This window comes from Phyllostomus hastatus, unplaced genomic scaffold (assembly GCF_019186645.2).
Source record: "Phyllostomus hastatus isolate PE091 unplaced genomic scaffold, TTU_PhHast_1.1 phas_contig_58, whole genome shotgun sequence".
NCBI lineage: Eukaryota > Metazoa > Chordata > Mammalia > Chiroptera > Phyllostomidae > Phyllostomus > Phyllostomus hastatus.
In genome coordinates, this window is record NW_025333916.1 from 19927412 (window position 1) to 19955068 (window position 27657).

General features: G+C 43.5%; 1 protein-coding gene across 1 annotated transcript; it reads right to left on the minus strand.

Moving 5' to 3' along the window:
• Nucleotides 1-5254: 5254 nt before the first annotated feature.
• Nucleotides 5255-22794, minus strand: F2R (coagulation factor II thrombin receptor). Its single transcript, XM_045848296.1, has 3 exons — nucleotides 22646-22794; nucleotides 21669-22390; nucleotides 5255-8414 (listed from the first exon to the last, which is right to left on the minus strand). The coding sequence occupies exons 2-3, from the start codon at nucleotides 21754-21756 to the stop codon at nucleotides 7219-7221; spliced, it is 1284 nt and encodes a 427-aa protein (XP_045704252.1). The 5' UTR covers nucleotides 21757-22390; nucleotides 22646-22794; the 3' UTR covers nucleotides 5255-7218.
• Between the last annotated feature and the right edge of the window lie 4863 nt (nucleotides 22795-27657).

The following is a 27657-nucleotide window of genomic DNA, read 5'->3' on the forward strand; positions in this document are numbered from 1 at the left end:
TAATTTTTTTCTGCCATATTGTTGCTTCCATCAGTGCATTTTTAAAAGTTAAACATTACAAGCACTTCTAAGTGCCATTATTTATACTTAAATCACATCATATTAAATGGGTGTAATAGTCTTTGGAGAAGGAACCCTCTAGGCTTGAACCTGTATCTACAGGGTTTCCAGTCGTTTGCAAATATATGAATAAGGATGCAATTAAAAATTAGAAGTCTAATGCTTTTTTGTTATTAGTAATTATTGCTTGAGGATAGATTCCCAGAAGTCATACAAGGGGGTCCAAGGTTATAAACATTTTAAGGCTAATGACATTTTGTCAAATTGCTTTCCTAAAGCATGTTTACCAAGCATTCTCTTCCCCTTGCCGGTATGTATATTTTCCTTCTTTCCTTCTGTCCTAGCCAGTGCTAGCTTGTTTTAAACTGCATTAAAATAGAGACAGACCTCCCTAGCTGGTGTGGCTCAGTGGATTGAGTGCTGGCCTGCAAACCAAAGGGTCACCAGTTCAATTCCCAGTTAGAGCACATGCCTGGGTTGTGAACCAGGTCCCTAGTAGGGGGCACATGAGAAGCAACTACACACTGATGTTTCTCTCCCTCTCTTTCTCCCTCCCTTCCCCTCTCTCTAAAAATAAATGAATAAAGTCTTCAAAAAAATAGAGACAGACTCACAGAGAGCAAGATGATAGCTATGGGGTGGGGTTAGAGAGTGAAAGGATTGAGCAAAAAGGAAAAAGGACTCATGGACATGGACACATGTGGTGATTGTGGGGGGTATAACGCAGATAAATGGTAATGGAAAAATACAAAAAATAAAAAATAAATTGCAGCTATTTAATTATTGCTGAGATGCAACTTTTTTGGTACATTTTAGTTCCTCTTTCACCATTTAGTAGTTTTTTCATCAACTTGTAAGAGGGCTTCTGAAATGAAGAATTTACCTCAGGTTTTTGTACTTGCAACTACTACACACGGTCCCAGGGAGGACTTCCTAAATCTTTCCCCTCGGCACAGTGGAGTCATGGACCCCTCAGGATGACTTCTGGGCTGACTCATTTTCCAAAGCTATTGGCTTTCCAAAGCCACTCATTCCAGCAGCAGCCAGACTGACGCTCCTGACGCTGACTTCCACCTCCAGCATATCCCCGAGGTCACTGTTTTTCAGCTAAACCCAGAGACTAGAAACAAATCCACATCTGCTTTCTGGCAACCAGGCACTGCTGCTATCTGCCAGGCACTATCTATGCAAACTGGAGTCCAGTCGCCACGCTAAGCCCCCAGCCTCTTTTGAAATGGTCTTATGTATGAGATTAGAACCTTTTAAGCTATCTTTCCCCCTAGAAAAGAACCCAAGAGGGGAGAAAATACACAGCAAAATAGGTATCACCTAAAACAAAGTTTGATTAAGCGCCTATACTACTGCTACATTAAAATTGTCCCAATTTTACCATAATTTTAAAAACTGTCCCAGCAAATGAGTTTAAAAATATGAGAGTTGAATTTCTTCAGTGCTTGGACTTCCAATCCAGCCAAGTTTTGCTTCAGGGCCATATCTTAGGGCCCAGAGTGTGACCCAAGGAATGAACCGTAAGGTCAACATCGTCTGGGGATTTGTTAGATACGGAGACCCCACCCCAGACTTTCGGCATCAGTCTGCAGTTGAATGAGATCCCCAGATGATACGAAGGCATGTTGGATTTGAGAAGCACTCTCTTAAAGTGGTGGTAGGTATCAACTCTGACTTACACGTCTCCTGAGGAGCTTAGAAACAAAGTGCTCGGGCCCCGCCCCAAAGACTCCCATTCCTGTTGTTCAGAAGGGGGCCTGGGCTCTGGAATTGTTTAGAAGCCCTTGGGTGCTTCTGTGTGCAGCCAAAGACCAGAAGTAACTTACAAAGTTTCTAATACTTCCTTCTCACAAGGCAGAGCTGATAAAACTCTAAAATACGAGGTCTTCAAATTCCATGCTTAAAAAAAGATTTATTTATGTATTTATTTTTAGAGAGAGGAGAAGGGAGGGAGAAAGAGAGATGGAAACATTGATGTGCAAGAGAAACATCCATCTGTCACCTCTTGAAAGCACCCGACCAGGGACTGGGGCCGAACTTGTATAACCTGGGAATGTGCCCTGACCTGGAATTGAACTGGCACCCTTTTGGTTCACAGGCTGGCACTCAAACCATTAAGCCACATCAGCCAGGGAAAATTCCATGCTTTAACTAAGTATTATATACTATTATTAAATCCAAAAACTGGTTAGCTCCTGCAGGCCAGGGATACATTAAAAAAAATTTTTTTTACATCATGTTGGTCAGTTTCAAGAGCAGCTAGGTATATCAGGGTAAGGAACACAACCACCAAAACACACAAAAAGCAGTTGAGGACCTGCCCTTAAATGGATCTTAGTACTAGCAACCCCACCTTCACTCAGGTGCTCATTTACCCAAATGGGTCACACAGCAGCACACTAAAATGGCCCAATTTTGTGGTTATTAAGAGGGCCAAAACAGCCAGACGGGCCCTGCTACCAACCAATGTCTTCAAGCTACTATAAATATAGCTTTCAAAGCTTATCTCTTTGGGCCTTTTGAGTCATTTCCTGAAGTGCTGAGCACACGTTCAGCTGGGTAGAAATGTACTGTGCTATCTGCGTTCCAAGATGTTGCTGAATCTGACCTCTGGTTTTCCGTGTTTCCAGAAGAGCAGCTTGCCGTCACAACAGTCCCCAAGGCAAGACGCGTGGAGCTTGATGTCCACTCTATAGTGATGGCACTGTGGGTGGTTCACAGTAGCTGGATGGGACCAGGCCTCACAAAGAGCTTTCCAAGCTCTGGGCCACACTGGATCTGCTACCTTGAACCAGTTTCTATTGCTCCAAGTCACTAACCCCTCAACTGTGGCTGAGAGAAACCCGAGGTGGTGCCTGCAGCTGTGAGGCAACTGTTGGTTCCTTTTGTGCTCTATATTTTTAGTTTTTTGAACCCTCACCCAAGGATATGTTTATTGATTTGAGACACAGAGAGAAATACTGATGTGAGAGAGAAACATTTATCAGTTGCTTCTCATACATACCCCAGCGGGGGATCGAAACCACAACCTAGGTACGTGTCCTGACTGGGAATTGAACCCATGACCTTTTGGAGTACTGGACGATGCTTCAACCAACTGAACCACCAGGCCAGGGCCCTTTTATGCTTTATAATTATGACCAGATTCTTTGTCTTCTTGAAAGTGATAAAGTTGGGAAATCTCACATAAGAACAGAGTTCTCAAAGATTTTTAGCTCAGGACACCTTAATACACTTAAAACATTATTTAAAACCCCCCAAAGTTTTCATGTGTGTAGGTTATCCAGTGGTGTGGTGCAGTCAGTTGTACCAGCTCACAAGAATTAAATGAATTTTCAAGCCCACTGCCAAACCATTGGAAGCTTGAAACTGGCAATAGGAGTATATACACCATGGAAATTGGCAAATGCTACAACTTAGGAGCTTTTGCTTTTTCTGGAGAACCAGTTTAATAGCAAACCATAGATTATTTCCAACAGTAGTTACCATATTAGATAGTAAAGAACATTTGAAAATATTTATTTTACTTAGAAATAACAGTAAACCCATTACACGTTAATATATTTTCTGCAAACTCATTGTTTTTCCAAAACAATGATTTACTGAGGAGGGTTGCACTGCTTCATATTTTTGCAAATCTCTTTATGGCTGGCTGACCGGAAGACAGAGTCTCCCATCTGCTTCATCGTGCACTCTGCGGCAGCATGGCACATCATGTCGCCTCCGGAAAACTCAGCAACACACTTGTGTGAGAATCAGACCGAAGGGGCAAATAACGCCTTCCTGTTTTCAGATCGTTTTGATCTTGTGCACGTCCTGAAAGGGTCTCTAGGACTCTGATGATCACTGCATTGGAACATTTCTCTCTGCTCAGGTTGCAGCTTAACTGCACCTTGGTCATGAAATGCAATTCGGCTTATGCCCAGGTCTAGGAAGTTTGAAAGGAACAGCCACACAGCTCTGCGAGTTCTGCCAGGAACTTGCTCTTGGAGACTGTTTCCCCCCTTAATCGTGACCCTGACTTCTCAACAGAGGCAAGCTGCGAGCCAAGGGCCAGGCTGCAGAATGTTAGAGAGCTTGGTGGCGGCCCTAACTTTTTCCACTTGCTCTAGGAACTCAGACTTCCTGGAAGACATGCCAATGTGCTTCTTAATTTCTTAAATTCAGAAGCATAACCTAAAATTTTCCATTTGTATATTTAACAACCAAGTATTCCATTTCCTTAAAAATCCTACTTTTGGTGGGAAAAAAACAAACATTTCTGCGTTAAGAAAACCCAAGTGTGTTTTTTGAATTCAAACACATTTTGAAGAATAACAATAGAAGAGTTTAAAGGGCACTTTTTGGTTAGAGTGGGGGTTCTATTTCCAGCAAAGCTGGGCTGACTTCACTCCCTGTATTCCCGAAGCACCAGTAGAGAGTCCAGGCTGCAAAAACCTAAGCTTGTGTGTTAACTTAAAAATTCTGTGTTAACAGAATTCTTTAGTTGAAATAATTTTCCTGTTGACTATGAATCTAGAAATACATTATCAGCAGTTTCCATTGATTTTCAACTCTGGTTTTGCTTAAATTCCCCCTCCTCCCCTCTACCACAGAGGGTGTGAGATGGCTGAGGACTGTCACCCAAGGGCGGCACTTCCTTGGGTTTTGACACCGTCTTGGCACTGACATTTAAGTTACTGCTCTCTAGGGAGGAACTGCAGACTCTTTCCTCTGTGCTTGTGTGCTTGTGCTTTAATGTGTGTAACCTAGAACCCTGAACATATTCTCAATGATAGAACCTTGAATTTTCCTAAGAAGGGAATTAAAAAAGAGATCCGGAGAGCTAATCATGCCCCCCCGCCCCCCACATCCCACCTCCAGGATCCCAGCAGCTGGCCTTCACCACCCACGTACCATGTCCTCTGGACCTCTGGGTCTGGGCTAAGACAGGGGCAATGGAAGGCACCCGTGAAAAGTCAGAGAATGGGAGTCAGCGTATTCCCTCCTCTACCCCTTTGGTCCTGGGGTGGTAACAGCTTCTCTAATTGCTAGTCCCTGAGGTGCTTCACTACCCCGTTGGTTATCTTAGCCCTGTCCACACCTCTGCAAATCACCTCTTCACTAAATGCTCTTCAGCTAAATGTTTAGACTGGCCTTCCTGCCAGGGCCCTGGGAGGTACAATAAAAATTTATTCCAGACAAGTACCAAGCAGACTTACAGGTTTATTACTATAGGTTACACACATTAAAAAAGGAGATAACATAAGAACAGTGATATAAGTACAGATTGTTAATATAGGAATAATAGTCATATTACATCAGAGGTATTTTAATATATATACAGACCGAATAAACAATGACAGCAAATCTCCACTGAGTTGAGTAAAATGAATATAACTAAATTAATAAAAATCAATGTCAGCTTCCACTTATAATACACACCTTAATGTCATTCTAGGGTTTTTGGAAATTGTTCTTTTAAATAGGTAAGCACTTGCCTTGGAACTTTCCATGTTTTTGTTTACGATGCTAACATTTTTTTTTCTCTGGAAAAAAGACACATTTCAACATAATTTTCCAATTATTTTGTCAAATCCCTGAGGACTTTCTGTACTTCCTACTCATCATAGGGTTAAGAAAATGCTTTTAAAATCATCTCATTAGCCATTAAGAAAAGGGAATGTAAGACATAGAATAATTTTGCTAGAATTCGAAGTCAATTTAATTTCATTGTTATTTCTAATCAGACTGACATAATTAGTTCTTTTTTAAAAACCTGGTTTGGCTAATTTATTGAAAACATTTGTAAACATAGTCCAATTAATGTAGTTGGAAGGACTTATTTATAAAAATATATTTCCTGTATTGTATTGGGTTTTCATCTCGAGTCATAACCACAGGAAGCAGTAATGAAAACATTCAAAGTTCTTCAAAAGACAGGCTGCATGAAACCTGCCTGGTGGCATCTGGTTAAAAAACACTTCTTTATATAATGACATACTTATTATACGCATATCGAATGTCACAGTCCATGCATGGCTGTCTTTTGTTCTTTCTGAGGGCAGGTGCCAGTCTTACTCAACTCTATTGCCCAGCACCGATCAGAGTGCCCAGAGCACGACATGGGTGTTTGTGTTTGCTCCACGGGTGTTTCCACCTGACAATGGACCTTGCAAGGTAACTGCTGGAAGTGAACATGCCTTCTATCTCTGCTCTTAAAATGAACGGGCAGAGAAGTCTTTTATATTCATTATCTCCTGGGATAGCACATCCTACTCTGCCAAGTTCCAGTAAACATGATCTGTTCACAGCCAGCCACAGAGGGGACCCCAGGAGAGAGAGCAGTGTGGTGGTCCCGATCCCTGCGTTCTCTGGGATGCTCAGCTGGGGGTCTGGGCTGCCCCTCACCACTGCCTTGTATGCACATTGTGGAGTCCCCCATTGGGGATGGGTCACTTTGAAGGCCAACCTCCTGTCACTAGTGGCAGCTCTGCTCATTCTTGGTTTACATACAGTGTGTAAAACATCAAAAATCCTACCCATGTTTCCGTAATAAAGAATTCAAACTTTGACATGTTTAAAATGAAAAACAGCAGAACTTTTTCTACACACAGATAATATTATCTCTTAATAACTTAAAGCTGTTGAACAATTTCAAAATAAACTTATTTGCAAAAGCTGTGTAAGTACAAACTATAGAATCCCTCCCTGTTGATGGACATCTTCAGATGCCTGGGGCTAAACTCCACTGATATAAACCTTGCATATTAGATCAGAGAATCAGAGTTTATTTTCATAATCTCCTGGTGAAAGAAGTGAGTTTCAAAGTGTCCGTTCTAGGCTGCAATGCAACTGATACAAGTGTGTGTTTATGTACACACACACACACACACGTGTAAGTCACCTAAACACATCAGAAAGTGACATTCAGTTATTATTGTAGCATTGGCAATACTGTCTTGGAATAACATAGTTTTCTACTCATGTTATCTTTTTTTTGTAGCTAACAAATCTATACCCTTAATGGCTCTCCTAAAAAGGAGGCATGAAAAACACACATTTGTTGTTTAAGGTGGTAAACTAAATACTTTTGGGCAGGGACTAATAGAATCCTCAGGTTCTGCACTGTTTTCAACCTCTCCTTTGCAACCTCCAGCAGTCCCTTTCCTAAGCCAACAGCTTTTTGTATATGCTGTTATTCAGGTTAGTAGAGCATGTATCCATTTTACTTGCCATCAACTGACCACTGCTGTTGTAACTGCTGGGATCGGAACTCTCTTTGCAGCATAAGATACTGTAGAGGTATCTCTGGCACTCAGAGGAAGCATAGTAGTAAATCAAGGGGTCAATGCAACAGCTTATGCTGCTGACACAGACACAGAGGAGGTAGGCAAAGTAGGTAGCCTCTGTGGCGGGATTATGAAAAAGGGACGCATAATGCAAAATCAGGAGGATGTTTGTGGGTCCAAAGCAAATGATGAAGATACAGAAAACTGCGGCGGACAAGAACAAGGCCCGGGACTTCTTGCTCTGGTTGGCGACTGTGGAAGAGCTAAGACACTGAATGATGGACACATAACAAACTGCGGAAATGATCAACGGCACAAAAAAGAAGATGGCAGAGAAGGCTGAGAAGTAATACGCGTAATAGCCTTCGAGCAGGGTTTCATTGAGCACGTCGTGGCAGGTGGTTATGTTGAGGTCCGGCACCCAGACGGTCTGTTCCTTGAGGAGAAGCGGCACCACCCCTGCGATGGCCATGGCCCAGATGACCAGACACACGAAGGACGCCCTGCCCATAGTGCGCCAGGAGAGGGACTGGATGGGATACACCACAGCCAGAAAGCGGTCAATGCTGATGGCCGTCATGAGCATGATGGAAGCATACATGTTACAGTAAAATGCAGCAGTGACGAAGCGACACATCTCAGACCCGAATTTCCAGTCAATCCCGTTGAAGTAGTAGCTGATCTTGAACGGGAGCACAGACACGAAGAGCACGTCTGCTGTGGCCAGGTGTAACATGTACACCACAGCGGGCTTCTTGATCTTCATTTTCAAGATGAACACCACGATGGCCATGATGTTCAGAGGAAGGCTGAGGACACACACGCCAGTGTAGATGGAGGGGATGAAGACAGTAAGCCAGGAGCTGGTCAGATACGTGGAGGCATCTTCCGATATGAACACAGAGGGTGATTTTTGAAGACTGCCAGGACTAAAGGAGCTTACTGTGTTTCTAGGGATCCCGCTTTCATTTTTTTCCTCATAGTCCTCCAATGGGACAGGTTCGAATCCATCATTGGAATTTCTGAGAATAAATGTCCGGGGACCTGCTGTAGAATCATTTCTTGTTTGTAACTCTGAAAAAAATTGTTTTTAAATAAAAAGGTTGTAAAAAGAGGATGAGTTACAGAGGCAAAAGAGAAAAATAGAGAGCACATTTTACTTTTGCTTTTTGTTTTCTTACTAGGACAGTAGGTCGTAAAAAAAAAAAGCAGGTGATGTACAAATTGGATACAGACTTTATCAGAGAATTAGCCAATCAAAATACATTATGTTTTGACACAAGTAAACACTTTGAAAACTCTGTTCCTCAGAGGAACAGAAGTGAATGATACACTTTTGAAGATCTGGCCTGCAGACCTCAGGATGGCGGAATGCCCGACATGCAGGAAAAAAGCAGTAATTTCTACCCTGCACGAGCCACCGACTTCTCTCACCTCTGTTTGCCTTCTTGTGTATGTTTCCTCCGTGTAGTTTGCAGCATCCCTTGAAACCCACCCCTCCCAATAGAAAACTGCATGGGAAGTTGTGGAGGCTTCTTGAAGGTCATGGAGTGACGGGCACATTCAGAGTAGGACCAAGGGCTCTGATTACCACGACCACGATCCACGTGACATTTTCCTCTGCTATCTTTAGTTTGTCTACACAGTAGAATATCCCAAATCTGTCACCATATTTGGGCCAAAACTGCAGGCCCCTGGGTTATCTTCTAATGTAACCACAAGGTACCCCAGTTATCACCCTGTCTCCTTCCTTGCAGGTCGGGGGAGGAGCGGACGGTCTAGGCTGATGGCCTTCCTCAGCTCAGTTCTGAATGCTGCGCGCACGGCAGCAGATGCCAGGCCAACCAGGCGCTTTTGAGTATCAACCAGAAGTCAAAATAAAGGCTCAGTTGCATACTTCCTCCTTTTGTCACCTTCTCTCACCAAAATCATCCATTTGAAATGTTCATCAAAGAAGCACAACACGTAGCCACTGGAGTTCAACCAGCTTTTCTTTCTAAGGACTTTTGCTAAAATTCTGCCATTAAGAAGAGTCAGACAAAGAACCTTTGTTGGCCTTGGGAAGCTGAGGAGTGGGAAGGGAAACCACAGAGGAAAAGGGAGAGGTCTCTACCTCTGGGAGTGTTCACAGTGAAGACTGGGTGTGCAGGTCCCTTAGAAATAATGTTACAGAATTTTAAAACTGGCTTGGAATGGGATAAATACAGTGGATTTTTAAACTTTCAGTTTTATTTTTCAGTAGTGGGAACTTTCTGTATACAGAAAATTACACAGAGAGGCGTAACACTATAAAAAATAGTTCTGCTTCTAATGTGGCTCTGTAAGGTCCTGTCAGGCACAACTGTCCCTTAGAATAAAATTACAAAACCCTTTCTCCCCAAGATCAATGACCTGAAAGCATTTAGGGTCACAGGGTGAAGTTGGGAAGGGAAGGAATAAATCCTGAAAGAAAGGATGGTACCAGGTGAGTTTCTTGTTTTCAGTGGCTTTTAGCTTGAGAGAGGTCAAAGTCAGTGATGTAAAGGATGGCTAAGATGTGATGGGAAGCCCACAGTCTCTCTGGCCTGAAGAACCAAAGGGCAGAGTTCAGGGCTACCACAGACACTGCAAAGTGAACAGAGAATCCCAGAGAAGGGCAGCCCTAAACTGCAATGTAATTTCTGCCTCAGGCTTTGGGTGACTGACACTTGAACCATGCATGTGTAGGGAAGATGCAAAGCAGCTCTGCTAAAGATAAGAGAACTCAGGTGCTATTAGAGCTTTTTGTTCATGAGAAAGAGTCTGTAGTTTGAGTCCAACCAAATTAAATGTCTGCGAAAGCAAAAACACCAACATTCTTTGGAGGAAATAAGGCAAAATACAGAGTATTTGCAGTATGACAATGTCCAGCACACAATCTGAAATCATTTGGTATACAAAAAATGAGAAAGTATGACTCAGTCTTAAGAAAACAAACATGATCAAAGCAAACTAATCCCAAGATGACCCACATACTGAAATTGGCAGATAAGGATTTTAAAGGATGCTCAATGAAATAAAGAAAAATATATTTCACTGAAACGAATGAAAAAGTAGAAAATCAGGAAAGAACCAATCAGTGAAAATTCTAGAAAGTGAAATACAATAAATTGGCATCTATTTCCAAAATGAAGAGCAAAGCTCGAGCGTTACCAGCCAAGAGGTAACTGCGCACCAGGGCCTGGCAGTGAGGCGTTGAGGCCAACCTAGCTCAGCGAGGTCACGAGTGGGACCCTGAGGGTGCAGGGTGGCCTGAGATCTGTCACAGGAGAGGACACATGTCTCTAGTGATGAGCCTCTAAGTGTACATATGTCTAGATTATACCTCAAGGGTAAGAAACCAGTCCAGCACCCTGTACATGGTAAGTGTTCCTTCAATTAGCTTTTAATCACAGCTTTGCATTCTCATATTGGCTCTTTCAGGAATCACTGAACCCTTCTGAACTCAGTCTCAGAAGCATTAAAATGATTCTAACACCTGCCTGGCCTACAAATCTGAAATAGGACATATATTTACTTTGTAAATTATACAAATTAATCAACATAAGAAATTATTGATATCATTTTTCCCCACTCACTTCAATGTAGCTTGCTTTTACACTCAATTATTTGCTCGCTCTCAATTATTTTAACTTAAAATGAAATCTAGGCTGCTTTTCTCTCCTATTTAGCAACATTTACTTTTTCAGTATGATGAGGGACATGAACAGGTTGTAAAGTATATAGTCCCAGTATTCAGAGCTGTAAATCAAATTTCAAATTCAGAACCTTTTCCAGAAGTATTACTTTCTTCCCTTTGTGTTACATCTGTAACTTACTCTGTGTGCATCTTGGCCCAGTCCCATGGAAGTCTGACATTGGCACTGACAGCCCCCAGGAATGGGAGGTACTCTCAAGGTCAAAACGAGTGTGTGGGAGCTGGGAGAAAAGAATAAGTGGTTCTGGCACTATAGTACCACGAAGATATGTGCCCTTAAAAATGCAGGCCTGGAGGAACCTGAAAATAACACAGTTCTCCCCTGCAGTTCTGGGAACCTGGGCAGATTGAGGACTTTTGCCACGTGTGGAGGGTGAAAAAGCACACCCACATATGCGCACATGAATTAAGACACTACCTACAATGTCAAACTAAAATGTTTTTGCGCAGCAAAGAAAACCATCAACAAAATGAAAAGGCAGCCCACTGAATGGGAGAACATATTCACCATACATTTGATAAGGGGTTAATACCCAAAGTTTATAAAGAACTTGTAAAACTCAACACCAATAAAAGAAAGGAAACAATGAAAATATAGTCAAAGGATTTGAATACATACTTCTCCAAATGGGACACAGAGATGGCCAATAGACATATGAAAAGATGCTCAATATCACTAATCATTAGAGAAATGCAAACTAAAACCACAATGAGATATCACTTCATATGTGTCAGAATGGCTATCATCAATATCGATAAACACGAGTGCTGGTGAGGATGTGAAAAGGGGGACCCTCATGCACTGTTGGTGGGCATGCAAATTGGTGCAGTCACTGTAGAAAGCAGTATGGAGTTACCTTAAAAAAATAAAAAATGCAACGACTTTAACACCTAGTGATTCCAGTTCTGGGGATTTATCTGAAGAAACATGAAAGCAATAATTCGAAAGAATATATGCACCCCCATGTTTATTGCAGCACAATTTACAACAGCCAAGATTTGGAAGCAGCCCAAGTGCCTATCAGTAGATGAGTGGATAAAAAGCTGTGGTACGTATATACAATGGAATACTACTCAGCCATAAAAGAAGAAGAAATATTACCCTTTGTAACAGTACAGATGAACCTGGAGAACATTAGCCTAAGTGAAATAAGTCAGTCAGAGAAAGACAAGTACTACATGAGTTTACTTATACATGAAATCTAATGAACAAAATGAACCAACAGGCAAAACAGAGACAGACTCACAGATAGAGAGCAGACTGACAGCTGTCAGGGGATGCGTGGGGATGGAGGGATTGAACAAAAAAAAAAAGAGAGAAAAAAAGACTATCTAAAGGAGTGGTAAATTTGAAAACTACTGAATACTCATAACTAAGCCTCTTAGATATTATCACTTGGTCTGAAAATAAAACTGTCACTAGGCTTTACTCTATATTTAGTACTTTGGCAATAAGTATTTGTTTTCAAAAGTTCCTTCCCTGACCAGGCCATCCCGGGCACTGTGGTGTTTATGACAGAATCATTAATGCCCGCTGACACACAACATTCTGGGCCAGAACCCAGTCAGAATGCATAATCTGTTGATTAAATATTATTGCCTGAGGTGTCACTTTTTCTTGACTCTATATAGGTCTGATATTCTCAAGGCTTTTGTGGAATTAAGAATATCAGCAAATATTTTTGTTTAAGTATGTACCAGCATTAAAAATAAAAATACAAAAAACAAAACCAATTCCAGGTGACCAGATAGATCCAAATAGCTCAAGGCCCGCAGGCTGAAATTCAAGTGTATCTTGCTTCTCCTTCAGTCCTAGCGCAGCGTACAGGTCGAGGGGAAAGTGCCTGCCCGTGTGCCAAACTCTCTGTAACCCACCTGTGTTCCTGTTGCTATGCTATGGTTTCAATCACAAAAAAGCAGCTCAGGCCCTAAGATCGATTCTCGTATTTCTTGCTAAGTTTCACTTAATTTAGGTTTCTTTAAATGACTCTAGTTTTGTTATTGAATATGGCATATTGCTAAATAGCTTAAAGATGGACTCTCTCTAACTCTGGAAATTTGAGAAAACTAGTAGGCCAGGCAATGCCTTTTCTGACCTGGACGAGGTCTGGCCTGGAAGCAGGGTGGTGACTAGAGGCCCTTCAGGGGCCTGTGGGTTTACACCAGGCCGGCCTCCCATGACACAGCGGCCTGGGTTCTGACTCAGCTCTCCATGGAGGCTTTCTGGGAGTCAGCAAAGCAGAAGTTCCAGGACCTTGCCCACATTCTCACACACAGCAGGATGGCTGTACCCTGTGCTTCTTCACAAGTGAATCACCACAAGCTAATGAGAAATGAAAAAAGAGGACAATGAAAAAAGCAGAAGCATATGGGCTCCTTCAGGGGAAAAGAGCAGCACTTTTTAAATGCCCCATTGCCTCAAATGCAAACAGACACCATTTTCCAATGGAAAGAACTGGTGCTCCTTAGAAATCGTTGGTTCCAAATCTGGAGTAGGAAACATGCAAGGTGAGCCTTGGCATCATCCTCAGAGAACACTAGGACCAGGTCAGAAAGACTCTGGAGTCAATCTGACGGGGCTCCCCCTGGCCAAGGTGTGACAATCGACCATCAAAAGAATAACGACGAAAATGGATGGAAACATGGGAAGTGTGTCAAATGCGTTGTGATCCAGAAGTTCATGATGATACTCAAAGGAAAATAAAAACCTTTTTGGTCACCTGTGGAGGAAAGTAAAGGACCCAGTCTGAAAACTGGTAAATAAAGGCAAGCTTCAAGCATTTATCCTGCCTTTTTGATCTAAACAGTATTTCAGGGAAACCAAATAGCCACTGAAAGTTCTTCTTTATGAAATAATTCCAGTTCATAAGCACAGATGCAATAACAGATTCAGAGAAGCATCATTTTGAAGCTCTTAGGGAAATAACGAATGTACTTTAATCCTCACCAGTGGTTGCTAACACTGTTAGGTAAAAGGGTGATGGGGGACTTTTGGGCGGGTCAAGGTGACAATACCTGAACCCACTGAGTATGTAACGATCTCAAAGAAAGAGAGGACCTGGAGATGATGTACTGAATGATAGGAAGCACAGAGCACCGCTGCGGAGGCAGGCTTGCATAAACCAAACCTGAGTTTGGTTGGTCTCTAAATGCTCCTACCACATTACTGAAAATGCAGAGGACATGTGAGCCTGTTGAGCGGCCCTACAAGATACAGCTGGCCAGATCCAGAATGTAGGAAAGTCTGCAAGACAAACGACCCAGTTATTTAACAAATAAACAACAATAAAAAAGGAGGAGAGGGGAAAATGGTTACAGATTAAAAGAGATTTAAGAGACGTATCAACCAAATGCACTGGTGGGCGGCTTTGTTGGACCCTGTTCAAATAAACCAGCTGTAAAAAGGCATTTATGAGACAATCAATGAAATTTGAACATTGACTGAATAGTACATGATTTTAAGAAATTTTTGTTCAGTTTTTTAGGTGTTATGATAGTGTTATGGTTATGTAGAAATAGGAGGTCTTATCTCTAAGAATATATACTGGTAAATTTATAGATGAAATGATATGTCTGGCATTTGTTTTAAAAATTGCCCAGTTTGTAGAGGAAAAAAGTGAGAGTATATAGATAAACCAAGATGTGGGAGGTAATTATAATTCTTCATTTTTTGGTATGTTTGAAAATTTCTATAATAAAAAGTAAAAATAAAATCTAAACTTTTTTTCATATTTATTTGCCCCTGGAATCTAAGGACAAATGTTTTTGTTTTAATTTTTCTTCTGTCATAGTTTTGAAAGGGGAAAAGTTCTTTAATGTTTGTGTGAACACAGTTTTATATTTAGAAAATCTGATACCAGCTCCTTAGGTTGTCTGAGATATAGGGGAATTGGCGTATGAAAAACATTTAACATTTGTTGAGCACCTACTATGTGCCAGGCACTTCACTCACCTCATCTCATGGAACTCTAACACATTTACATGTACATTTTAACCCCCACTTTACGGATAACACGGAGGCACTGAGAGGCTAAGTAACTCATCCAAAGTCACAGTTAGTCAGCGGAGAAGCCAGGTTTTTAGCGTATTTGCCTCGCTCCAAAACTCACATCCTTCACATTACCCTGTCTCTTTAAAAAACCTTGTGAGTTCAGGACCTTCCCCTGAAGGACTACTGTTTTCTCTCAAGCATTTCACGAAACAAATGAGCCTGGACATCCTTTTAACTGTTGCAGGGAGCACATGGCCGTGCGAATGTGTAACTGAAGTTGAAGATGCCCACCACTGTTGCTTGGAAATTCAAGAGTCCTGCTGACCTTGGCTGCCCACCGATCGCATACCTCACAGAGAGGACAGATGTAGGAGAGAGAAGTTCAAGGACAAAACAGAAAAAGATATCTTTAAAATATTGTTGAAGAAAGAAGAGAAGCGAGGGAGTAGGGGGTGCTGGCTAGAGGGGGACAAAAGGGAAAAAGTGGGACAACTGTAATAGCATCATCAATGAAATATAATTAAAAACAAACAAACAAAGGAAAGAACAGAAGCAAGAGCAGACAGTGAACAAAAATCTCTGCTGAGGAAAAGCCAGAATTAAAGGCACAGATGGTAAACACTGACTTGAAGAGTTGAAGAGTCCTTAGCATCAGAGGCAGCCAGCCTTCCCACCCCACATCCCACGCAGGAGAGCAAACCTGGGGAGAAGCTGGGAGGGGGAGATTACAGGGGGGTGCAAGTGAAGACAGTGGAAAAGGGAAACACCAGTGTGCCCAAGGCCAGAGTAGGCACAGAGATGACATAAGGGAAGCGTGGGGGGCCCTTGCCTGGAGCCTCCTGAAGGCCAAGAGGTGACACGTGCGGCCAGGACACCCCCTCTGGGCCTGTGGTCACCAGAAGATACGGCCCTGAGCTCAGGGTCCTGGGAATGCGGCTGTCTCCTCTCCAAGACATCGGCTAAAATGAAAACTAATTCACAGTGAAGGCTGGTGGCAAGCAGCACTTCCTCCTTATACCAAGATGCCGGCATCTCCAGCCCCGCCCAAGTCCTACCACAGTTTGTAAACCTGAACTCAAACAAAACTGATTCTCAAACAAATGTGATAGAAAAATCATTAACAACACTTCCTGAAAAACAGAACTCTTCTCTCAAAGCAAACAAGACCTTCCATTCTGCTAACTAGGGGCAATTCTTTGTACACACTGCACTAAGGTTTAAATGATGGTAGAGACTTCACAGTGGTTACAAAATCAATGTACAGGGTTGTTATAACATTTTAAAAAGCAGAATAGTGCAGAAAATACGAGAATGGATAGCATATGGTAAGGTGGAGTATTTTTTGGTAAAACTTTTGTTTCACTTCAGTATGCACACTGTGATTGTCCACGCGTGCTCACTGAACACGCACCACTACTTTGTTACGACAGAAGGTGTATTTCTTGCAGCTCTTACTGTTGGTTAGCAAAAAAGAGAAGATACTGGAAAATGCACTTCTACAATGATTTAATATCTGACTTCTAATTCATCACAAACTTGGGATATAAACAGATTATATATAGTGTCCATTCTTAAAAGTATATAAATTCATTTTCAAGTGCAAATTACAGATTATTCCTGCTATTTCAAAAGGCAGATTCTTTTGAAAGCAGATATAGAAATGTATAAAGGCGTGTGATGACCTTTTAAATGGTAAACTTCATCAGATGCCTTGGGGCGGAGGGAATGGAGCATAACTTCAGTGGGTTTCTCCAAGTACCATCACACGGTCAACATGGGCAGGGGGAGTATCTGGGGAGAGCGGACGCTCAAATCCAGAAATCACAATCTCTCAGCGGACAGAGAGAGCTATTCACTCTGACAGCCTAGGCCTAAGCAGGAAAGGGCAAAAGGCAGAATGAAAGAAACCACAAAACAGCAAAACAAACAGACAAGTCTGAACATTGAAACTGCAGAGTCCTCAATACTAGCATCATTGTCCAAAAGAGTAGACTAGAAACCTCCTAGGAACCTACAAGGTTACTAGAGTAGACTAGGAACCTATAAGGCCCAGGTTCCTAATGAGCCCTCTAGGGAGTTTCTGTGAGTATCCATAGCAGATGGGAAGCCCAGGCACTCTGGAAACTAGTTACAGGGTAGTTCCCCAGATTAAAAGGCCACGTACTGATGATTCCATTTATATGAAACATGGAGCAGAGGGAAACCCAGAGAGATGAAAAACAAATGCGCGGTTGCTAGGGAGAGGGAAATGAGGGCCGAGAGCTTGATGGGTACCGGGTTTCCTTTCCGGCGATGAAAATGCCCAGAACTAGACAGCAGTGGCAATTGCACAACACTGCAAATGTACTAAATACCACTAAGTTGTATAAAATGGCTAGTTTTATACTACATAAAATTTATCTCAACTTAAAAAAGGAAGAAAAAGAGAGAGAAAGAAAGTAGAGATTCAAGGGAAAAGAGGGATGTTTCCAAAATGAGGAGAGCGGGAAGACTAGAAACAGGGTCCAGGGACCCCACTGTCAGTGCAATTGCAGCTCCAGTCTCGAGTAGTTCCAGTTTGTGAGGGTGACCAGACGGAGCTGAGCTGACTGAGTGAGGAGAGAAGGGGCAGAAGGCGCCCAGGGAAGGACACTGGCCAAAAGCACTTTGGAAAGGAGCAAATTCAGAGCTGCTGAGAAGCTGCAAGTTCACAGCACACTCCTCCTTTTAGACATAAAGAATTGAGAAATGCTGAACGAGAAAGATGGAGGGGGTAGGAAGGGGACCAGCAGAGACGACAGGAGCATACTCCTGACAAAGGGATGGGAATGCCTCAAAAATGCCGTTGCACAAAGGAAGAGTGGACAAATTGGGAGAGAACCTACTCTCTTGATATGTCCTGTAAAAACAAAGCCAAGCCCTCTCTGTTGGAGTGCTGTCCCCTGCACCAAGGGGTTTTGGGTTCAATTCCTGGTCAGGGCATATATTTGGGTTGCAGTTCAGTTCTCCCCCATCCTCCTTCTCATTTGGGTGCCTAGGGGACACAACAGACCATGTTTCTTTTTCACATCGATATTTCTTTCTCTCTGCCCCCCTACCACCCCCTCCCCACCAAGGATCAATGGAACATGTCCTCAGGATGAAGATTAAAAAAAAACTTTAAAAAATTATAATACCCAGTCAGGGCACATGCCTGGGTTGCAGGCCATAGCCCCCAGCAACCGCACATTGATGCTTCTCTCTCTCTCTCTTTCTCCCTCCCTTCCCTCTCTAAAAATAAATAAATAAAATCTTTTTTAAAAGTAGATAAATAAAATATTTAAAAAATAATAATAATAATAAATAAATAAAGCCAAAAACCCACTAAGGAATGAATGAATGAATGCATGCCTGCATGCATGAGAGGGAGAAGGAAGGAAAAAGGGGGAAGGGAAGAATTTAGATAAATGCTGGAGTAGAAAATGACTAGCTGGTTCATAAGAAATTTGACTTTCAGAGGTTTCTAGTCTAATTAAAGCAGAATCAATTGTGTCTTTTGTTTGGGCTTAAGACAACAATTTCTCAGTAACAGCCAATTAATTAGCATATTCATAATGGGGACCTGTTTATAGCCTGTTTTATCGTCTGTTTTCTAAAGCAAATGGTAGGATACCACAATCCACACATAAATCCATGCATAAGTGTGCTAGGCCTGGGCTACCAAGTTGATGAAGCACAGACTTTGCCTTCTTGGGGGCCTGGGAGCACAGTGGAGTTATCTCTCTACTACAGGGGGGGCTGCCAGCCAGGAAGTCTCCCTCTCCAGAGGGGTGGGAGAGAAAGCCGGCACTCAGGAAAGACAGGCCTGTGCTCTAATCTCAGTTCCACACTACACTTGTGACTAAACCATTCTGGGTCTTCGTTTCTTTACCTGTAGAATGGGGATGACACTTAAAGAGTTGTTATGAGAAGAAATAAGATGGGATATGTAATGTACCTAAGCAGGGCGTTGGCTGCAGTAGGTTCTTGATATCAGGTAGCTGTTTTCGATTAAAAGTGAACTTGTGGGGTGTGGGGAGGACGTTCTGGCCAGAGGGAGTGGCAGGGGGACGGGAGCCAGAGAAAGCATAGCTCTTGGGGGAGGAACAAGAAACGGGGGCTGGGTGAAGTGCAGGCAGTATAATAGGGTATGTAATAGGAGAGGATCTGTAACAAGGGAGGCTAGACAGAGGCTGGGGACCCATCCTGCAAGGGGAGGGGGGCCTCACTCTGGACCAAGAAACTGGGTTTGACTCTGTGGGCCAGGAGGCCAGCATATGGAATCTCCCACCCAGTCCCCTCTGCTACAGTCACCATCAGTTATCCTCGTTCCCTTTCGCCCTCCAGGTCCTTATAAAACTGATGAACATCACCTCTTAGACACTGGTCCTCTTTGATGAAGACAAGCCATGTCACTTAAATTGCCTGGACAAAGGAATGTACACTGGTTAAGGAACACAAGAATTTCTGAGTAAATATCTGCTGAGCAAACATTTGTCCTAAGCTTCGTGGGGATAAATGGCGGTTTATAATCTTAGCCAGGGAGATGACTTACGCACAAAGTGACAGCACAGGAAATGCCAAAAGAAGTGGGGACAAAAGGATGGGGCTTGCGCAAGGCTCAAACTGGTGAGCAGAGCCAGTCCTGGAGGGGTCTCCTGTGGCTGGGGTCTCACAGACCCTCTAACCACAAAAGGCTGGTTATAACAGATATTGTTTAGAACTGGCAGTGTACAGTGATACTAGAAAGGAAACCGATTTTTAATTAATTTTATTAGTGATTTCAAACTCTTTGAAGACGACGTCCCACTTCTTGCCTGCACCCAGGGCCCCACCCCCATTTGGAATTTTGGTGCACTGTCTCTGAGCCTTAGTTTCCGAACTGGCAAATGGGGATGAACACCCAACGAACAGCGTGTTTTGGGAAGGTGAAATGAGATCGTTTGAAGTAGAAATGCCTCCTGGCCCAGGGTTTGACTCCAAATATGGCACTTAACCCACGTTCCTTTTCTTCTCTCATCCTCCTTTCTTCCCATCCTCCCAAAGTGGTTCCAGGATCCGGTGTAGATAACTTAGCCAATGTTTGCTCAATTATCTTTCTGTCTACACCAGCTCCATGCATCTCAGCACGCACCCTCTGGGTGACTGAGGAAGTAAAGAGCAGTGGCAGAAATGGCAGCTGTAGTAGCTTCACTCCCTGACAGCCCAACACCTTCCAGCACCAGGAAAGGGAATGAGGTGGGTGCAACTTTTGTATAAACCTGTTCTCCATCCACCATCCAAATTTCTGTTGAAACTTTGTATTTTTAAGAGCCTGTTCCAGCTATCTGGCATCACGTATCACCATACACAGCTTTTCAGATCTCATCGTTTCCCCAAACACTCCAAGAGATCATGCTCCTGTCTGGGGCTCTTACTTTTCCTTAAAAGCATCGCCTCAAAACTACCCCGAGCAAAGATAGAGGGCAGAGAAAATGCTGCCACCTCTTAATTTTGATGTGTCTACACTATTTTCAGTGTGAAAACAATAGTACACAATCTTTCACAGGTAACTAAACAAGCTAGAATGTGTTTCTGCATGAAGAAAAGTGTCTGAAAGCTTATAAAGTACTACTGCCACAAAGACATTAGTACATCTTTTTCGCACTTTACAACTAGTGTCTTTAAAGGCTAAATACAACTTCTCTGCCCTGCTTTTTTTTTTTTAAGCAAGGAGAGTTTGTAAAAGAAATTTACTTGGTCAAATGGCTGGATGCTTAAAAATACACTATTCGTAGTAAATGTATTCTAGTGAGCAACCTCCAGCTAGGAGCAGGTCAGAAACTGAAATACTGAAATTCCATAGTGCCAGGTTAGGGGGAGGGTTCTCTTTCCCCCACTCACTCCAGAGGCTGGATTCTAGGACCAAACCAGCCAATTACTCCCACCTCCCTGTGGCTTTCCAGTTATCACCCAATACCCGCCGCCCCCTCCCCCTCCGCCGCAACGAGCTCCTCCATCGCCCAAGGCCCGTGCCAGGGGCTGCTGGTGATTATTTTCTACTAAACGTGCCAAAGCATCGAACTTTTCTCTATACCACTTTCCCTGCCTGTAAAATGAGCAAGAAAAAAATTCCAAAAAAAACCCACAAAACTTCAACGGGAGAGGGTCTCCACTTTATACTGAAGAGGCCAGAACGTTTACTGGTGTAGCTATGTGAGACTCTTTGGGGTGGTCCTGGGAGAAACAGTGATAACAAATGCAACGAGGCACCGCAGGCTTCCCCAGGAAAATCCGACCCCCTCCTCCTCCATAACCAACACCCTATTCGCCGGCCGGTGCATCCTTCGAAACCGAGAGCAATGGGACTTCAGCTGAGCCCGCGAATCGGAGTGGGTGGAAGGGCACACTCTGTCAGGATAGGACTAGGGGAGAATCTGGACCTCAGCCCAGATGCCTGTTTGGCTTCTAAAGGAAACTGAGGCAGAGTGTGAGGTCGGGGACAACCCCTTTTAGAAGAAGAAGCAACCTGTACCCACTTAGTCCCCGGCTGCGTCCCTCCTCCTCATAGCCTGCCCCAAGCAAGGAGGCCCCCAGCTGCGGGGCCCAGGGTGGGCTGGGAGGAAATACCCAGGGCAGCTCTTACCTGGATGGCGGCCTCGGGTGCGGGCCGACAGCAGCGGGCCGCACAGACTCAGTCCCGCGGCGACCAGCAGCAACTGCCGCGGTCCCATTGTCCCCAAGCTGGGCGCGCACGGCGCGGCGCTGATCCGGGAGGCTGTACCCGCCTGTGGTGAGGCTCGGGCTCCAAACTCTCTCCCTCTGCCCGTCGGGTCCGGCGCCGGGAGGTGCGAGCGGGCCAGGAGGACCCTAGCCCCGTGTGGACAGAAGGAGGAGGCTCGGCGTTGCCCCTCGAGTCCGCGTGTCTTGTGGCTCTACTAGGGCGCGGAGGGGCGGAGCGTGCGGGCACTGAGCAGCGCGAGCGGGGAAGAGCGCCCCCGGGCGTTGAGTGTGCGCCTCGACGTGGTCGTCGGACCCCACTTCCCGCGCTCCCTCCGCTGCGGTTTAGCTGTCTTTGGGGCTGGGCGACCCTGAGCCCCTGTCGCGGGGTGCGCCTGCGCTCTGCCCCCGCGTCCTGCCCCCCGCGTCCTGCCCGGTTGTGCAGTGAGCCGGGTGTCTTTTTCCCCTCGCCGTCATCCTCTTCCTCCCCAGGCTGCCGGCTACTGGCCTGCGAGGGAATCCAAACGAGACATTTTTTTTCCTTTCGGCGCCTTCGACTCGCGACACGTCAGTGACTCGGTCTGGCGGGGGCCTTGGAATCCAGCCCCGCGGCCTGGGCGGCTGCCCCAGTGGTCTCTCCTCATCCTCCTGGGGAGCAAAGACGCATGCAGGGGACCTCCTTGGAATCTGGAACGCGCCCTGGGCGCCGGCCCCCGCGGCCCGCCCGGACCTCCCTGTCCCCCAGCAGAGTGCAGGACCTCAGGCCCAGAGCTGCGGCCCATTTGAAGTTCGGGATTTAGCTGAAAATTTTAAAGTCACTGGTACTTTTGTAATTTAGGGATTAGTGGATTTAAAAGTTTATACTGTAGTGAGAAGGATGCCCCCTTATGAGAAAGGGCTTACGTTTGGGCAGAATTCTTGACATTTCTTATTTCGAGAAGTTAGACGTTTCGTGCGTGGGGCACTTAGTTCACCGACACCGTGAGAGCGGCCTCTCCTCCCGCCGGCGCCGCTGGAACTTTGTCCGCTAATCTTCGATCTCGCCGAGCGGCTCCTCGGAATCACCTGCGCAGCCTGCTCTGGGTCGTCCTCTGCGCCCGGGGCGGAGCTCGGTGGCGCCTGTGAGGCGGAGGCCCGGAGGGCGAAGTGCCCCACGGGCGAGCACGTCTCTTAAACCGCAGGAGGGAGTTGGCCTCTTCCACCTGAGGATTCTAGGGAAGTCATTGCAACCCTTCTCCTTTCCAAAGTGCCTGGAGTCACCGATCAGGTTTCTAACCGTTTATAAAGGGAATTTTGCATTGTGAGTGTCGTTCCCCACAAGCCCTGACACTACAACAGTGGAGAAAATACCGTAGAAACTGCCTCGTTCTTTCCTGTGTCCCCTGTCCCCCATCATCCTCAAAGCACAGTGCCTTATTGTATATAGAAGTAGCTCAATAAATGACTGACTAATTATATAACGCTATTTCAAGATTTCCGTTATGGAATTTTTTGAGGAAATCATATCCAAGAGTAGATCCGGACCATTAAACTAATATATTTCTCCACTCCCTATTAATGGATACTATCTTTATCATTCTTAAGACGCCCTGATTTTTAAAAGAGAGGGGGGGCTATTGATTTTAAGACATCCTTTTCATTTATATACCATAAGCAAGAAAAAATGCTGCTGATTAAACTGTGACATATTGGTTGTAAGTAACAACCCAATTTCAGGATTGCTTAAACATGAAAAAGGGCATCTTAGAATTAATAAAATACAGTGTAAAATATGAAAGTAATCAATACAGGTGGCAAAACATTTTTACAGCTTGAGAATATGAGATGAAAAATCAAAAATATCTCCACCTTCCCTTCTAAGAACCACACATACAGCCCCAGGTGACCAGGGTTAAAAGTGTCTGCCCATCATTCCGGAAAGTGTAATCACATACAAGTATGCATGTTCTTAAAATAAGAATGGTATAACACTCTGTCTATAATACTTTTAAGTTCTATGTTTCATTGGTGGAAGATGCTTTAACCACTTTACAAAACTAACGTTTAAAAGGATTTTCTTTCTTAGTTATCAGAACAGAATGTACCTCCAGTGACAAAAAGGGGGCTGCTGAAGCGATGAAACTCCTGACTTCTTTGTGTGTATTAACTAGATTAAAGTGTCCTTTAGACGGGGACTGAGATACAATGAACAAGAAGGGAGACTGGTACAGAATGAGGCATTTCTTCCTCAATTTATTGTTTTCTAAGAGATTGTGGTCTGCTCCTTGAGTGGCCACCAAAAGTTAAAGCTACCTTCAAAATCAGAGGCTTTAAATTTTATCACATACAAGTGCGGAATCCTGGACCCCAACCTGGACCTATGAAATCAGATTCTACACTTTGGACAAGCACGACCCCATCCCACTGCCCCGACCCCACCCCATGGTGCTGTCTGATGCTAGACTGAAGTTTAAAGACACATTATTCTCAGGCAGTTGTTCTCCAACTTAAGCATGAGTCAGAATCATCTAGAAGGCTTGTTAATCCACAGTGCTCGGCCCCAACGCCAGAGTCTCCGATTCTGTAGGTGCAGGGTTGGCTCGAAAATTTGCATTTCTAACTTGTTCCCAGGTGATGCAGGTTGGTAATGTGTGAGAGGGACATGCTTTGAAAACTACTTTGAAAGGTAAAAGGAATTGAACAGAATTTCATATAGTTTGTGTGACTCTCTTTAAATTACATAATATTTCTAGTATAGAAGAGAAAAGAGCCTAATACCTCACTCAGGGGCCTACAACCCAGCACTAGCGTACAAAGACAAATATAACATACACATCTTATACCAGTTAAGCCTTTTTGTACTCCTTTCTGACTCCTTTCTTTTTACTGCCCAGAGTAACTTTCTCTCCATGTTTTGTACTTTTAGTATATTTGTGTTTCATGCATATATATGGACTGAGCTATATATATATATAGCTTAGTGTGTTTTAAATATTTACACAAAGAGTAACACTCTAGGGGTGCTTCTGCAGTTTGCATTTTTCTAGATTTACCTGTTTACTATACAAATATTGAATTCTTTTTAATGTCTTTATAGTATTCCCTGTGTTTTATACCACATTTTATTCTTTTAAAGCTATCTCTCTTATCCACAGTTTAGTCCCCATTTTTGTACCTAACATAGTGTATGTTGGCTCTTTTCCCTTGATTACTGAATTTTTCAGCCCATAAGACGCACCCAGGTTTTAGAGGAGGAAAATAGGAAAAAATATTTTGAAGCAAAAAATGTGGCAAAATATTTAATAACATAAATAACATGATATTTCACCAGTGTACATGTAAACAGAACTCAACAGCAGCATTAACAACTATTATTCCTCCCAAATTTGGAGGGTGGGGGAGTGCATCTTATAATCTGAAAAATACAGTAGTCTGGTCAGAGGTTGAAAAATGACCATTTTCCAACATTCATCTTTTTATTTTGTTGCTTTTATTGTTTCTTTTCAATGTCATTAATTTTCACACAGGCTTTTTGTTATTTCTCTTTCTGCTTCCTTTGGAGTTACCCTTTATTCTGTCAACCTTTTGAACTGATAGTTTAGCTTATTAATTTTCACTCCTCCCTCAAATGGCCACTTTAGCGGCATTTCACCAGTTTGGATGTACACGCACACATGATTCTGGTCGAAATATTTTGTCAATCTCATTATATATTCTTCAATCCATAAATTATTGACAGTTTTGACTGGCTTCTTGTGACTGATTCGTAATTTTCTGTTATGATCTCTTGGTGTTCTTTTCTTTCCTGTGTTTTCCTCAGACTCTACAGAGCTCTTGTATTTGTATGCTCTGTAGAGCTTCTTGAAAAAGCTATCAATCTCTCGACTTCATTTTGTTCCATGTCATCCTCACAAAAACCTCTTTGTTGCCAGTTTTAGAGCAGATCTGTGTGGCTTTCCCAGCGCAGACAGGCTGCCTAACCCGAGATGGTTCGCCTCACATGTCGGTCGATATTCCTCAGAAACAAAATCTCAGCAATGCAGCACCTTTTGTATTGGGACCTAGTACCCAGTTTTCATTTTCTCTGTTTGAACTTGACTGGCACTAAATAATATGAATCATTAGCTACACTCTCCTAGTGTTTGTGGTATTTAGTAGTGTTTCTGAACAGACATGACATCCAAATGGTGAAAGTTTTAACTCCAAGATGATATGAAAGCAGTTTCTTTTAAACACCTAGAGGACCTACCTGTTTCAGCTAGTCTAGTCACCATTCCTCTATTCCCAATCCTGCGAAGACGACAGTGTAACCCAACAACCTGCCTAGTCATTTCCTTCTGGGAGCTGGTGGTAGTGGTACCAGGGCTGAAATGAAATGGAATCGGGTTGTATTCAAAGTGGCTGTGAGATATTCCAGATTCTGTGCAGCTATCTTCACAGCTATTTTTCCAGCCAACAGTAGTTCTGTAATGAAGTTACAAGCTACCCAGGAGGAGAATAATTTATGCCTTTTAAATATTTAAAAAATATTTTTTATTTATTGATTTTAGAGAGAGAAAGGAGAGAGAAAGATAGAAACATCGATTTGTTGTTCCACTTATTTATGCATTCATTGGTTGCTTCTTGTATGTGTCCTGACTGGAGATTGAACCTGCAACCTCAGTGTATTGGGACGATGCTCTAACTAAACGAGCTACTCCACCAGGGCTGTTTCTGCCTTTTGCTGTTATAAAACTGCATTGATATTTTGGGTTTAGAAGTAAAGTTAATCTCATAATGGGCCAACAACAGTATTCCCTCTAATTACATACTATGGCTAGAACAGCAGACTATTTGTATGGTTGGAGTGCTAAGTAAAGGTCAAATTCAAAAACTTTTGAGTCATATGAGGTGAACTTGATATCTTTTATTTCTCATATCTGCTCATTTTCCTTTTGTATTAGTAAGGGTTCTCCAGAGAAACAGAACCAATGGGTTAGAGAGATATATATCAGGAGATTTACTACAGGAATTGGCTCATGTGGCTATGGAGGCTGAGAAGTCCCACAATGTGCTGTTTGCTGGTGGAGAACGAGAAAGCTGGTGGTGTGATTCAGTGTGAGTCCACAGCCCTGAAAACCAGGGTTGCTGATGGTGTAACTCCAAGTCCGAAGGCCTCGGGACCAGGAGCTCCAATGTCCAGGGGCAGGAGAGGGTGATGTCCCAGCTCAAAAAGAGAGAGAATTGGCCCCTCCTGCACATTTTCATTCTGTTTGGGTTGTCAGTGGATTAGATGATGCCTGCCCTCCTCGGTAAAGCTGATATCTCTACGCCCTCCACGGATTCAAATGCTAATCTTTTCTGGAAACATCCTCGCAGACACGCCCAGAAATGACGTTTTACCAGCTATCTGGGCATCCCTTAACCTGCCCAAGTTGCCACAGAAAATTAACCACCACACCTTCCAATGGATTTTAGCAACAGATTTTGTACTCTAAGGAAAACAACAGTGAGACCACCTAAAAACCCCATATAAGCTATATCATTCGGAGATGGAGTTGAGACCATATGCACTGTTAAACTGAGATAATCAGTAACTGCCTCATTCATACCAGGGCCAACCTAAGGCAATAATAGGACTCCTGAGAGGCAGTGGGGTGGCGAGGTCTGTCTCTTCTCAACCTACCTCAGGGACTCCAGGTCTTCGCTTTACAAGGCACTGTTGAGGCCCCAGTCTCAGTGCAGTGACTGAAACACTTTCTGTCCTCTGGGGCTCAGAGGCAACTCAAGAGTGCTTTATGTTAACCTGTTGTGAAGCCCTGGTTTCAGTGACAGAGGCAATAGATTTTTCAAAGCACTGATCAGCAGGAAGACTGTCCAATGCTCACTAGAATCTCTCAAAATATAGACCACTTTCACCAATCAGAACTCTTTGGTTTGCTTCTTGGAATGTTTGA

Coding starts and splice junctions, on each gene's coding strand:
- F2R (XM_045848296.1), bottom strand. CDS start 21,756: ATGGGACCGCGGCAGTTGCTGCTGGTCGCCGCGGGACTGAGTCTGTGC. Junction 8,415..21,668: donor CACCCGAGGCCGCCATCCAG/GTAAGAGCTGCC, acceptor AATTTTTTTCAG/AGTTACAAACAAGAAATGAT.